This window comes from Emydura macquarii, unplaced genomic scaffold, assembly GCF_026122565.2.
Source record: "Emydura macquarii macquarii isolate MOO-44397 ecotype Brisbane River unplaced genomic scaffold, CSIRO-AGI_Emac_v2 contig_3063, whole genome shotgun sequence".
In the NCBI taxonomy this organism is placed as follows: Eukaryota; Metazoa; Chordata; order Testudines; family Chelidae; genus Emydura; species Emydura macquarii.
The window spans coordinates 1-14,884 of NW_027133200.1; the positions used below are offsets into that span (position 1 = coordinate 1).

The 14,884-nt window shown below is 44.1% G+C and overlaps 2 protein-coding genes across 2 annotated transcripts; both read left to right on the forward strand.

Moving 5' to 3' along the window:
* Nucleotides 1-6: 6 nt before the first annotated feature.
* Nucleotides 7-729, forward strand: LOC137141483 (olfactory receptor 13G1-like; the record flags this gene model as incomplete). The annotated part of the gene is made up of 1 exon (XM_067530376.1): nucleotides 7-729. A coding segment is annotated over one exon (723 nt), but the record flags the coding sequence as incomplete, so codon positions are not given.
* Nucleotides 730-9,794: 9,065 nt separating this feature from the next.
* Nucleotides 9,795-11,971, forward strand: LOC137141478 (olfactory receptor 6B1-like). Its single transcript, XM_067530372.1, has 2 exons — nucleotides 9,795-9,799; nucleotides 11,008-11,971. Exons 1-2 carry the CDS (start codon nucleotides 9,795-9,797, stop codon nucleotides 11,969-11,971), a joined length of 969 nt encoding a protein of 322 aa, XP_067386473.1.
* The last annotated feature ends 2,913 nt before the right edge of the window (nucleotides 11,972-14,884 follow it).

Below are 14,884 nucleotides of genomic sequence, written 5' to 3' on the forward strand. Positions count from 1 at the left end.
CTCCACCCATCTCTGCATACCTCCATGTACTTCTTCATCGCCAACTTGGCCATGCTCGATATTATGTGCAGTTCTTCAGTTCTGCCCCAGATGCTGGAAAACTTGATGCAGGAGAAAAAAACCATCTCCTTACTTCTCACCATCATGTCATATGACCAACATGTAGCCATCTGCCACCCCTTGCGCTATATCAATTTCATGAGCAAGAGAATTTGCATCAGTTTAGCAGCTGGTGTCTGGTTAGTTGGTGTCATAAATTCATTGGTGAACACATTGTTCACATTGCGCCTGGATTTTTGTGGGCCCAACCTCATCAAACATTTCTTCTGCGAGTTCCCACCAATCCTGGCACTGTCCTGCAGCTCCATCTACCTCAACCAAATTATGATGTTCATGGCAGACATCTTCCTGGCCATGGGGAACTTCCTGCTGACCACTGTGTCCTACAGCTTCATCATCATAAACATCCTGAAAATCCAGGGCTCCAAAAGGAAGCAGAGAGCCTTCTCCACCTGTTCCTCCCACCTGCTTGTGGTCACCTTGTTCTACTCCTCCATCATCTACACCTACATCCGGACAACCTCCAGTTACTCACTGGATAAGGACAAGATGGTGGCCGTAATGTACACCCTAGTGATTCCCATCCTGAATCCTCTGATCTACAGTCTGCACAATAGGGAGGTCAAAATAGCCTTCAGGAAAATCTTTCTATTTGCCATGAAATTGTAATTTTTCCACCTGTCTTGTCCTTTTTCGGTCAGGTCCACAGATGGTCTAAATTATTGTAGAACTATGGACTTTAATAGACATATGTTTGTACTGTGATCCATTCACTTCAATGGAACAAAAATTATTTATACCAGCAGGGAATGAGTTGCCTTCAGTGGAGTCACAATGTTATAGAAAAGCAGGGATCAGGCTTCTTGACTCCATTTGAGCTACATCAGTTTATACCAATTAGGGTCGTGATTCATTGAGTGCAACTGAGTGGTGCTGAGTTACACCATCTGGGAATCCGAGACATATTGTTCTATCGTGAAATCCTCACAATTAATCTAGCAAAAATTAAACATGCGTGTATTGCTGCTGTCCTGTTCTCCTACATTTATTTCACCCAGTGGTTACATTTTGTCTTAATAAAGCGGTAAGCTCTTTGCTCCATGGATTCTCTTTTAGAGATGGGGGCAATCAGAATATCCTGGTGTGTGACGGAGGAGCACACGTCCCCTTGACTCTCACCTCTCAGCTGTTGGTTCAGTTTCAGATTTTACTTTTTTTTAAACTCTTTATTTTGAGTTTTAAATCTTATTTTTCATATTTTTTAAACTTTCAGTTACTTTGTTTCTTTTATATTCTGCTCAGTCCATCCAACCAGCCAGCCCCGTCTCCACCCCCTCACTCTGACCACCCCGTGAACCTCTCTGCTTTGTCACATAAACTTATTCTGGCCTCTCCTCACACCAGACCCTCTGACACACAACCCCCAGCCTCACCAGCCAGCCCCTCCTGTCAGCCCCCCCGTCCCACCCAACAGCCAGCCCCTCCTGCCAGGCCCCTGCCCGCCCCACCGACAAGCCTCCAGTAATACCCATGGCCACTCCGACAGCTCCTCCAGTCATACCTCTGGACCCCCACACTCTAGGCCGCCCCCTCTAGCCATCCCCATCTCCACCCCCTAGTCAGGCCAGACCAGCCGGCCTAGCCAGGCCCCTCAGCCCACAATCTGGCCAGTCCTTCCAGCCAAAGCCCCTCATTGTCCCAGAAATGAAATATTGTCTGAAATATTGTTCCACACCAGCAAGACCCCTCGCTCCACTTTTGCCAGCCCCTCCAGCCAGCCCCCTCGCCTCCCCAGACCCTGCAGCCTGACCCCTTGCCTCACGCTCTGGCCTGCCCTCATAGCTGGGCCCCTCCCCCCACCTCTCTGCACACTCCAGCTGAGCCCCTCCAACCCCCTCACTCTGGCCGGTCCCTGCTGCCAAACCCCTTTCCTGCCTCCCCTCCCCTGACTCCCTCGCCAGACTTTTCACCCCCCCCCACCATGCACACACTCTGGCCAAACTTCCCAACCAGACCCATCACCCCCCACTCCACTGCATCCAGCATCTGCCCGACCCCCCACAGCCAGACCCCTCACATTATTAAACAGGACTAGAGACCTTCGCTTGTTTGCTTGCTTTTTTCCCTAATCCTAACCTCACTCCTCAGCTCCCCAGCCGGGTTGAATCTGTTGGGTGAGGGGGTCAGCAGGACTGTAGTCCAGTTCCCCTCCCCCTGCACACCCAGCCCCCTGCTGGGGTGGGGCTGATGAGGTCTTCCCGAGCAGTGGGACTGGGAATGTGAACCTCTGGAGGTATCTAGGGAAGTTTCCCTCTCTCAGAGCTATTGTCTCAGGCTCTCAGCAGACTCTGGCAGACTGGGCTGTAGTGGCTGAACTCAGAGCACATCCCCCCCACCCTTCACACAAGCTGGTGCTTCAGGCTGTGGTGGTGCAGCATGAGGTGCTGGCCCCTGTCAGACCCGGGCACTGGACTCTGCCTGTTCCCACAGGAACATCGGAGTTGCCAATTTCTGTTTGAAGAAAATGTGACGAGTATTTCACCCACATCTACAAAAATCCAGTAGGAGCTCAAATAAAACTGACTCGTTCACAACCCTTATTTACACCATCCATTGTGAATTATTCCTCCAGTGCCAGGTCTTCTCCCCCAGGTTACAGCTGGGGCAACTGAGGCACGGAGAGCTGGGATGATTCAATTGCATAGCTGGGCTTAGATCACAAGGGCACGAGGTGTCTTGACCTCCTCTCTACAACCCCTGCTGCCTGGCTGCCCTTGTTATCATTTTAGGCTGGGATTGTCAAGGCAGTCTAAGGGAGTTAGGCCCCAAGATGTGTGTGCCTTACTCTCCCTTAGGCTCCTTTGCAAATCCCAGCCTTCATATTTCTGAAAGTCAAGAGAAGCCCAGGCCTTGGAAGATGCCAAGAGAGACCCGGGGCCAGAATTACAAAGGGGTTTTGGCATCTAACGAAGCTGATGGTTGCCTTGTTGGATTTGCAGTAACACCTCAGCAAGTTAGGTGCCTAACTCCCATTGGATGTCCATGGGATTTAGCTACCTGGCAGACTTTGGAGCGTTGTGAAATCCCAGTGTATACCTATCCCACCTTTAGGTGCCCAAATCCCTTGGTAATCCTGACCCACAGAAAGCACAGAAGCTGGAGTCAGGAAATCCTAGGGCCTGTGCTAGGGAGGGGGTCAGACTAGAGGAGCAGAATGGCCCCTTTTGGCTTTAAAATGGATGACTCTATGAAGTTTTGCCTCTGGGCCTCTGCTTCTGAGCTGTTCAGGTCTCTCGGGAGTGAGTCCCACAAGCCCTTAGGAAATACACATGGGTAAATCACCTTCCCGCAGCATCGCTCCTTTAATGCCAGTGACACGCAGAGCCAGCTACACACTGCTCAGCTGCAGAGAGCAACCGGTCTGAGTCTAGTTCTGTCAGGTCATGCTCAGAGTGAGGGTGAGATGACCCTTATACACTTGTGTCTTTGTCGTGTAAACAGATAGATCGATAATGACCGAAGAATCCTGGACCTGGATGACTGAATCCATCACCTCTTGGGGAAAAATCCACACCGGCCGGTACAGTAAGTGTGCTATTTCCATTAAATATATGTGTGGGGATTAGAATACAAGGGAAAGTTAAAGAACACAGATCAGAATTGCTGTCAGCACTCGTTAAGGATTTCACTATTAAGTTATTCAAACAACTAGAGACAGTAGAAGAAAAAGAAATTCCTTCTTTGGAAAACACCAATTTTTCATCAGAAAACCCAAACATATTTTTTTTCACCTTTAGGCAACTAAAAACGTTTAGGTGAAAACTGTAAATATAAGATGAAAACCAAACAAGATTGCTTTTTGTGTAGTCAGTTTTAAAAAAAAATAACAGATTTTCAAGGAAAGCAGGTACATTGTGTGAAAAACTTTGGTTGGCTAAAAACTCAATTTTCCATCCAAAAAAGCAACCAATCAACCAAAATTCAACTGAGATTGTCCAATGAGATTTAAACTTTGAACAAGGATGGGAAACTTTAACGTTGTCTAATAACACCATAACTGGAAACCCACTGATTCTGTTGCCTCGGTTTTGATTTCTGCAAAACTGTGTGAATGGCAAAGCTGATACCCACAGGATATGTTTTCCATGGATTAGGACTTTTGAACCCAGTTTAAGAATTAAGCCCAGCAGCCAAATCTGTCTATCCTGACATGGAGCTTAGATATACAAGGAGGAGGTCACTGGTGTTAGAAATAACCAAACAGGTTGTCCTGGATGCGGATTAGGGAGATGGAACCCTTTATTGCCTGCTCATTCCACCTCGATGACGCGATTGACCAATGAGGGGGTTACTTTACAATCCTTTTATCCATAACAGTATGTAAAAGAGAGATGATAGACTCTAACTAAAATTCACACCAATTAACAGAAACAAGGTTTGCCCTTGCCTTGACCCCCTTCCCTGTAATTTAGGTCTGACTGTTTATCCAGCTTTTAACTCTTTACTCTCCTACACTCCCCTTCTCGCTTTCAAAGAAAGGGCCAGGTGCCCATCCTTCCCGCACACTGGCCGGTGGGGCACTGGTCCAGGAGCCCTGGCTCTAAATGGCCCAATGGCTTGATCCACGGGTCATGCTACGGGAAGACGAGGGAGGCAGGTTCCTGACTGGACAATATGCCTAAAATTACAGGTCTGGCTTTCGGGGAGAGGCTAGGATGGTGCAAAATTTTAAACATCCCATAAACATAATTAAAAAAACAAGTAATATGATTAATATTCCTACAACATGAGTAATACAACCAAGGAGCGAATGAGAGTCTGTTAAGCCTGTTTGAAGGGCATAGGCCACATGAGTCCAAGCACAGTCAGCAGGCAATTCAGCGGCTAGTTGGATTGCATTGGTTCCTCGGAGCGCCTGGGCTTCCCAAACCTGCGTTCTGTGTCGCTCAATTTGGAGTTGTTTTAAAAGCTGTGTCAGGTGGTCACAGTTGATCCAGAATGGTTCTGGTACAGCCTTAGTCCAGTTCATTGGAATTGTTGGGTGTCCTGTTATATTAAGTTGTTTTATGGCTGGTATGCGGATTTGATAGGTGGAGTTTCCTAGTTGCAGGGAAAAGTTTTCTGGTCCAAATCCCACCTGTTTCACACACCTTCCATCCTTTAGCCCCTGCCCATTGAACACAGCTGATCCCTCCCAGCAGATTTTATTTCCCTGTTCCACCCTGTGCTGAGGGGATACCGGTTCTATACATTGTAATGGTGGTGGTTCTTGTGACCATCCCTCCCATGTGTTACCTTGTCCGGCCCAAATTAGTCCCATACATGGATAGTATACCTCTAGCCCAATCAGAAATTGTGTGTTATTTGCTTCAACCTGCACCTGCCACATTAGCTCTCGGGACCATTCCCATTTGTGCCCAGCCTCAAAACCTGTTTGCAATAGGGTGGCAGAGGTCCAATTCCCTCTAGCTACTCCTTTTCCCCAAGGGTTGTTCGCCAGGTGTCTCTGAAAGGCCAATACCTTTTTAATTGCTTTGCCACATTGGTACCCTCTAGTCCAGAAGGCCATTCCCCGAGACAGGCATTCTGTAAGAGGTTTACAAAATGATCTGTTAGAGTTTGCTGAACCTGGTCACAACTCTCTTTCCATAAAATAGTTTTGATACTTTCCACCAAATTTGTCATAAGGCTTTCGGTGAGGTTTTCAAGGTTTAAAATAACTATTTTCAGCAGGTGGTTAGTGGAGCTTAGTGCAGATCCCTGCAATATCCCCCCTTTGTTCAGCAGTTCCAGGAATATTCCAGGCATTGGACTTGAGCTGCTGAGTCAGATTCCTGTAAAGAGTTCAACCCTTCCCACAAATAGTTAACTACATCCTGTCATTTTTGGAGATTAACCCCTGCTGAGTTTGTAATTGCCCACAGCAGCATTTTTTCCTACTCTGGTAAATTATGTTGCACCCTCCCTTTACACACCATACCCCTCCCTCCTGCAGCCACATGCCCTTTGAGGCTTTTCTGGGGGGGTTGGAGAGTAGCATTTGGTAACCTTTTTCTTTAACCACCACTCCCCCCATTTCTGTGGAATTGTGATTCCCAATACCAAACAAAACCAAGTGTATTATTACCCTGAATTACCACCCCCCCCCGGCCGGATGATTTCCATTGTTCCCACTAGCCCTTTCCTTCCACTGCAATAACTGGGCAAATAGATACCTTAGCTTCCCCCCGCCCCCCCCCCCCCCGCAACAACTTGTGAGAATTTCCATTCACAGACAGATCACATCCCCTTCCCAACATGGTCCATTTTATTCTGTGTGAGTCTATGATAGTCCATGGGAGGCTGAGTTCATACGTATGAGAAAAGAGTTCAGTGTGTCTGCACCAAGTGACAGTGGGCCACTGTTTGTGCCTTTACAGCCAGCTGTCCCACTTGATGACTTCCTTGTAGGTTTCCACAATGAGACTGAAAATTGCTTGATGAAGTTGGTTGGCCGTGTTGGTAGTATACTGAACAGCTTTACCTTTGTGATACAGTGATGAGTCTAATGCTTGCAGCAGAATTGGGGGTAGAAACTCTGGAAGTATGCACCCTGTGCACTTGGTCTGGAATAATCCAGGTTGTGTAGAGCGGCACAATATGACCCATGTTCCAGTTCTGGAGGTCTGAGCAGAAATTTGTTACTTGCTCCCTTCCCCCACCTTCCCAGGTTTATATTGCGAGAGGTTAATTACCCAGGGACCGTTCCCATTCCCGGGCTCTGTAACCACAGCTGACCATTAGCCATATTAATTGTGGAGGTCCGGAGGATCATAGAATCATAGAACATTAGAGATGGAAGGGACCTCAGGAAGTCATTTAGTCCAACCCCCTGCTCAAAGCAAGGACTAACCTCAGCTAAATCATCCCAGCCAGGGCTTTGTCAAGCCACAGCTTAAAAACCTCTAAAGAAGGAGATTCCATCACCTCCCTAGGTAACCCATTCCCGTGCTTCACCACCCTCCCAGGGAAAAAAAAATTCTTAATATTCAACCTAGACCTCCCCAACTGCAACATGAGACCATTGCTCCTTGTTCTGTCATTTACTACTATTGAGAACAGCCTAGCTCCATCTTCCCTGGAACCCTGTTTCAGTTAATTAAAGGCTGCTATCAAATCCCACCTCATTCTTCTCTTTTGCAGACTAAACAAGCCTAGTTCCCTCAGCCTCTTTTCATAAATTTTGTACTCCAGCCCCCTAATAATTTTTGTTGCTGTTTGCTGGACTCTCTCCAACTTATTTACATTTTTCTTGTAATGGGGGGCCCAAAACCCGACATAATACTCCTAATACAGCCTTACCAATGCCGAATAAGAGGGGACTATTCACTTCCCTCAATCTGCTGGCAATGCTCCCCACAATGTTAATAGTTAAATGGGGTGCCATGGACACGGTGGCTCGAGGAAGCCTCCTTGAACCATGCCGGTATTAGCATAGCACTTTGAGAAGCCCCTGCCAAAATTATGTTCTTTTGTTATTTAGGTATTTAAAAAGAAATTAAATATTTTATAACAAAGCTAGGTAACACTCGCTGTTTGTGTTTGCTTAATATTTTTACACTATAATTTTTTACACACATACTTAGATTTTTATTTTGTACATTTAGAAACAGTCAAATTTTAATGGAAACCCCTTATTTTGTTTTGTAAATTTGACCAATTATTCAGTAATTTAATGATTTAAATCAGATTGTTCCTTTTCCTGCTGCCTGCAGCCGTTATTTACAATTAATTCTTTACAGACGATTCCTTCAGGAAAAGGGCCCATTTTCCTTCAGAATAGCTAGAAAGGCTCCTGGGGACAAAAACACGGTACTAGCCACTACCTGACCCCTCTGTGTAATTTGTTTAACTGTTAGGTTTCTACGCAATGTGACTGTACCAAGTTATACATAGATTTACTTTATTGAATATTATTAAATCAAAATATTTTAACTCTATTACTTTTATACCATTTCCACAACTATCACCCTTCCACAATTCCACAACTTCTAATTGTTTAATTGTCCTCAACATTTGTAGTATTAATTCTTACAAAAGCCACCTTTAATTCCTCTCCTTTTTAAAATTATTTACTTTTGCATTTAATTAAACATATTTTAGGTTTATTTTATCATTCTTTGCTGCCATAACTTGACCATTTCACTGCCAACATAGGTTTGTGATAATAAACCCTCCATTCTTTTACTGTATTTGTCAGCCACTGTTTTTGCTGAGCTGCATTTTTAAGTTAGCGTATTGTGATTGTAAAACTTGAGCCACCAAGCACAATATTTGCAACACAGCTACCTTAGTCTGTGCTTTGTTAAAAACTTTTTACTTTTGAAGTATATTTAAAATTCCCTTCATTAAAATTTCAGAAAAAACAATGTGCAAGGGTGGGGGGAGGGGTGAAAAGCAACCGATTAGTTCTGTGAAATCATTTTAAAGCACAGGCTAACTGCACCAATATTCCTTAACATTCCAACTGCGGCTTTAACCCTTAGCTCTCAAACAAGAAGAAATAGGGACAGGAAGGGGAGAGGGGAGAAGAAGCAGAGAAAAAAGGGGGGAGAAATAAAATGCAGAGAAAAGGGGGGGGAGAAAGAAAAAACAGAGAGGGAGGGAGGAAGAAGAGGGAGGAGAAGAAGCAGGGGAAAATGTGGGGGGAGAAAGAAAATGCAGAGAAAGACATAGGAAGAAGAAAAACCTCAGCCAAAAGAGGTACAGAAAGCAACAGAAATCAGTGGGGCCCCTTGGAAATGGGGCTCCTTGGAAACTCACACTCCTAAGCCTTTATCCTGGCTCTGAGAGACAAGTGGGAGTTGCTGCCACAGCCACCGGAGTGAAACTGGGAGTGTCAACAATCCTTGCCAGCCGTCCCCAGGCTGTGCTCCAGGATTTTTCTGCTAACATTTTTTTGCTGATTTACTAGCTCCTTCAGATGAGTTTGGCTTTCCCCATTTTGATGGACGGTGGGGCCCTCTTCTCCATCCGACTGGGGACCAGTGGGAATTTGGATACCAGACCAGCAGAGGAGATCCGCATCGGGGGGGGGGAGGGTATTGGGAACACTCACGATAGAACAAACAGGGTTATTGTGACTGAGTTTATCCTCATAGGCTGGGGAGGCACAGTGACTAGACGGAAGGGGAGGATAAAAAGGGGACAGGGTACCAGAAGTTTGCTTTAAGGCATCCTCTTGACTCTTTAGGGCCAGGTTCTCTGACTTAACACAGTTAAAATCCTTCATGTGGCTCTCAGCCATTCTAACTGCAAGCACATTACGATGATTAACTGTGCATTGCTCCTCCGTGATTTGTTGCAAGATTTTGACCGGGCTTCTAAGACTTCATTCCATAAGTCAGACAAGCTCTCCCAAAGACGTGGTACCAAAACAGCCTTTCCTTATCCTGGGAAAACCTGTATGTAAGGAAGGCTTCCATCCACACCTGGATGGCTGGCCACTCCTGATGTCCCCCAGGAGCCACCCCATCTGGCCCCCCAAACTTCCCTACCAATTTAATATATTCCCTAACCGTGGGTACTATAAAGGGCCCATCCAACATACCCATATCCATGGCAAGGAGTGGTGATCAGGCACGTCTCTACCGTGGGATCCTGTTCGTGACGCCAGATGTTAGAAATAATCAAACAGGTTGTCCCAGGGTGGATTGGGGAGACAGAATCCTTTATTGCCTGCTCCTTCCACCATGATGCCGTGAGTAAGCAACGAGGGGGTTACTTTACAATTCTTTTATCCATAACAGTATGTAAATGTATACATTTCTAGCAACTCCCCATAGACCCTTATTTGGTTACACTGACACCTATAAAATGAATATTAACAACTACATGATGAATCCAATTATACCCGCCCCTGTTTGTTGTTTACAGGATTACCATACAGAGGTCAGGCACATCAGCTTAAAACCTATACATTTTACACTAAGATTCTTTGAAGTAAAGACATGCCGGGGAAGAAGGAAGATAATGCTTTCTTCCCACCAAAGGACCTTGCACAGAAATAGCAATAGGTATTTTATTAACCTCATTCTCAGCACAGATGACCAGGAAGAGAGGAAAAGAAGAAAAAGATAACAGACTCTAACTAAAATTCACACCAATTAACAGAAACAAGGATTCCCCTTGCCTTGACCCTGTTCCCTGTAGCATAGGCCTCACCACTTATCCAGCTTTAACTCTTTACTCTCCTACAGTGTGTAGCCACCTAAAAAGGCAGATTCACACCTCATGGGATTTTCCAAATCATCTGAGCTGTTTAGGCACCTAACTCCCATTGGCTGCGATAGAACTCTGGTACCTAACCTGCTCAGAAGCTTTTCAAAATTCCACTAAACACCAAACTGCATCTTGTGTGCCTAGCTACCTTGGCCTTCTATGCCTCCATTTCCCCATCTGTAAAACAGGCATAATGACATTTTTCCTACTTCCCAGGAGGTGCTGTGAGGGTAAATATGTTATAGAATATGAGGTGGTCAGATATTCTGGTAATGGAGGCTATATAAGGACCAAAGAATGAATGCATACACCTACTTGCACTAGCTAGGTTAAAAATGTAGAAGAGAAATCAGCTTTCATACTGCTTGACAGGGGTCGACAGTTCATTGCCTGAGCAAACAATTCCCCATGTAGATATTGTTGTGTTAATATCCATTATGGGAACTGATAGCTCCTCTGTAGCATCTGGTACTGTCGACTAATGCAAAAACATCATTAACAACCCAAATTTGATGGCTTGCATCCCTTACTGAGTCTTAAATGTTTCCGTTACTCATCCTTAAAAGACAGTAAATGACCTTCTCAGATTCCCTTTGGAACTTTTCTGTAATCAAATGGATGCTACTTTACCTAGTTTAACAGGAGAGAAAAAAAAGCCACTGGTTCTTCTTTTCTTTCCCCGACTAGATACTTCTCATGGAGAAAGGAGAAGGGAAAAAATCAAACATTCATCGCTGAGTTCATCCTCCTAGGATTTGGGAATGTCCCAGAAATGCAGATTCTTCTCTTCCTGTTGTTTCTAGTGATCTACACTGTGACTGTGGCTGGGAACACCCTCATCGTTGTGCTAGTTGTGGCTGATCAGCACCTTCACACCCCCATGTACTTCTTCCTGGGGAACTTGTCCTGCCTGGAGACCTGCTACACCTCCAGCATCCTGCCTAAGATGCTGTCCAATTTTTGGTCTGAGGACAAAACCATTTCAGTTAATGGCTGCTTTGTACAATTATATTTCTTTGGTTCTCTGGTAGCTACAGAATGTTACCTCCTAGCTGCAATGTCTTATGATCGGTATTTAGCGATATGTAAACCTCTGCATTATGCAACCATTATGAAAGACAGGGTCTGCCTCCAGCTTGCAGCTGTGTCATGGATAATTGCATTTGTGGCTGATTCCCTACTTGTCTGTTTAATTTCACAGCTAACATTCTGTGGCCCCAAAGAAATTGACCATTTCTTTTGTGACTTCACCCCAATGATTAAACTTTCTTGTAATGACACCAACCTGGTCGTACTGCTGAGTTTCATACTCTGTTCCATAGACATGCTTTTCCCATTTCTCTTAACAGTGACATCCTACATTTGTATCATCAGCACCATCCTGAGAATCCCTTCCACCACCGGGAGGAAAAAAGCATTTTCCACCTGCTCCTCCCACCTCATCATGGTGACAATTTTCTATGGGACCCTGATCATTGTCTACATGCTCCCAGACATGGCAGCACTGCAACACCTGAACAAAGTGTACTCCATCTTCTGTACTGCCCTGACTCCTCTGATCAATCCCCTCATCTACAGCCTGAGAAACAAAGAAGTCATGGAGTCCCTGAGGAAAGTCATCCAAACTATGCGGCACACACAAAAATTCTGATGGATGGACTAATGTTCAAATCAATCAATATGGTTTAGCTACCAAAAGAGGGATCATTGAGGTTGCCACTAGATCATGCTAATTGAATGATCCTTGGGTAATGTGAGGACATACTAATCAAAGAATCATAGATGATTAGGGTTGGAAGGGACCTCAGGCGGTCATCTAGTCCTCCCCTGCTCAAAGCAGGACCAACCCTGACTAAATCATCCCAGCCAGGGCTTTCTCAAGCCGCACCTTAAAAACCTCTAAGGATGGAGATTTCACCAGCTCCCTAGGTAATCCATTTCAGTGCTACACCACCCAATAGCTTCACCACACAATAGCTGCATGTTTCCTCTGTTCTGAATGAGTTAGGAAATCACCATATTTTACAAGGTACAGACCTTGAATTCCTGTTCAGACCCCGTAATATATTTTGTTTTTTCTTGGTGTTCTGGATTGATAGATCCTGCACAATTTTATATCTTGGAGGATCCTGAGGGCCAAAGTTTAGGAGGAGTCTAGAGCCTGGACAATTTCTTTTCAACAAATAATTTTTTTTTTCCAAAAATGTATTTTTCCAAGCAACTATTCATGAATTCCAATCGAATTCAATTAATCGTTTTCTCTGAAAAAAAGTCATATTTAAAAAAAAAAAAAAACCAAAAAACCCACCCACAAAACCGCTTCTTTCCACCATTTCAGAAAGAAACATTTCAACTATTTGTTTTGAATGTTTCATTTGGAAATGTATCTACTTTTTTAAAGGGTGAGAAGGGGACACCACAGGGCGCTGTGACCAAGGTGGATGGAAATTGTTTCTGCTCCAAAGTGGCCCCTGAGTAATCCCCAAACACTGTCCCCTAAAACATATGACCCAATTTCAAGAAATATTGTTCCTGACTGCTGAGACCCCTACGATGCCCTCTAGATCTGCCTACAACTTTCTACAAACAAAATGGTTCCTGAGCCACAGATTTTGTTGAAATTAAATCTACAAACCCTATAGTCCGCCATAACTGAGATTCAGCGTGTGCTACAAGTTCTATCTAGGTGGATGGTGAAGCAGAACACAGAATTTCTGAAGAGGAAGATGATTTCAAAGAGAACAAATTACAGGTTATGAAGAACTTTAAGGATAACAAGACGATTAAGACCAAGCTAATTGATCTAGGAAGCCACTTGCCATGATATAACATCAGGATTGTGTGTTTCCCTGAGGAAATAGAGAAAGGTGAACCCTCTAAATTTGTCCTTAAACTTTTAACTATGTTGTTGGATGTGCCAGTAGAGTTTGTTTTGATATAGAATGGTCACTCCAGTCCCTAGACCCCAAGCCAGATCCAGGAGATTGGCCTTTTAGAACACTGATTGTGAAGTTCCTGGAGTTTACCACTAAGGCGCTTACACTGCAGAAATCCAGAGGAGAAAAAAAAAGGTGCTGTTATGGGGAGTACCAGCACTTCAAATACTCGCTTTCAAGATTATGCCTGTGATGTGGTTGCCGCAAGCATGCAAGAGAAAACAATTGGCTGGGAAGATGGACTTGAAGTATATTATTAAATCCCAGCAATGCGCCATATTAGGAAGAGCAAGAAGACAGTATTATTTAGTTCCCCTCAGAAGGCAGAAAAATACTTAAAAAGTCTACAGTTTCCTGCCTCGCATGAGAGAATGTCTGTATTGCTCACAGAGATTTGATACGGTTGCTCTAAACAAGTCGGTGGGTGTTAGTTGATATTGATGTTAACTCCTTTCCTTTTTTCTTTCTCTCGTTGGGGTTGAAGGGTTAAAGGGTTATTATCAAGTTACTTCCTATTCCCTTAACTCATGGGGGAAAAGCATCAATGTAAAATCTATCATTTGATTAGTAATTGTATGTAGTTTTTATCTTTGCTTTATTAGATGATGTTTCTTTAAGGACTAATGTATGAAAGGTGCTATTGGGTATAGGTGATTACTATACTTGTAATCTTTTGATGCTAGTGGGCTGTGAAGATTGCCAGTTTTCACCTGATCTGACCACCCCCTCTGGGTGTCAAGTGTGTCTTTTTGGACTGTTTAAACAGATTCTCCAGTTTTGATTGTATGGTACTAATGTGTATTTTTCTTTCCACTATCTTTTCTGGGTTTTGGGGTTTTTTTCACTTATTTAATTCCTCTTTCTGCCCCCTTGTATTACACTCCCATTATGGGAAATTCCTTCCCACTCTTATAGAATATGTATTGGGAAGTGATACCCCATCCCTGAATTATATAACTTTGGTTGCTTAGGTATATAAGAGCTGTATGCTGCCTGGGAAAACTTGCAATTTCTCATTTATTCACCATGCAACTTTCTATTTTATCTGGTACATTTTAACCATCAGAGAAGATTAGGGTTGGAAGGGATGTCAGGAGGTCATCTAGTCCAACCTCTTACTCAAAGCAGGGCCAGCCCCAAACCAAAACATCCCAGCCAGGGCTTTGTCAAGCCGGGCCTTAAAAACCGCTAAGGATGGAGATTCCACCACCTCCCGAGGTAACCCATTCCAGCACTTCACCACCCACCTAGTTAAAAGCAATGATGACTCCAATGATTAAATGTGTCTCCTGGAATATATAAAGTTTTAATAACCTTATTAACACAAAAAATATATGCTCAATGCTTAGAAAAGAGAATGTTGACATCATCATGTTCCAGGAGAGCTGTCTGACAGAACTTGAAGCTCATAAACTGAATGCAGATTGGGTAGGTCTCTCCGTTTTTAGTCATTTTAATTCTAAAGTGAGGAGGTTACTAAGCAAATAGATAACAAAATGAATGTTAATATTCTGAGTCCAATGTCTGACAGGCAGGGCAGATTTACTGACTACAGTTGGAATTCTATAATCATCTTTGCCAACTTTTATGTGCCAAACCAAAATGATCCCATTTTTTTTCATAATTGT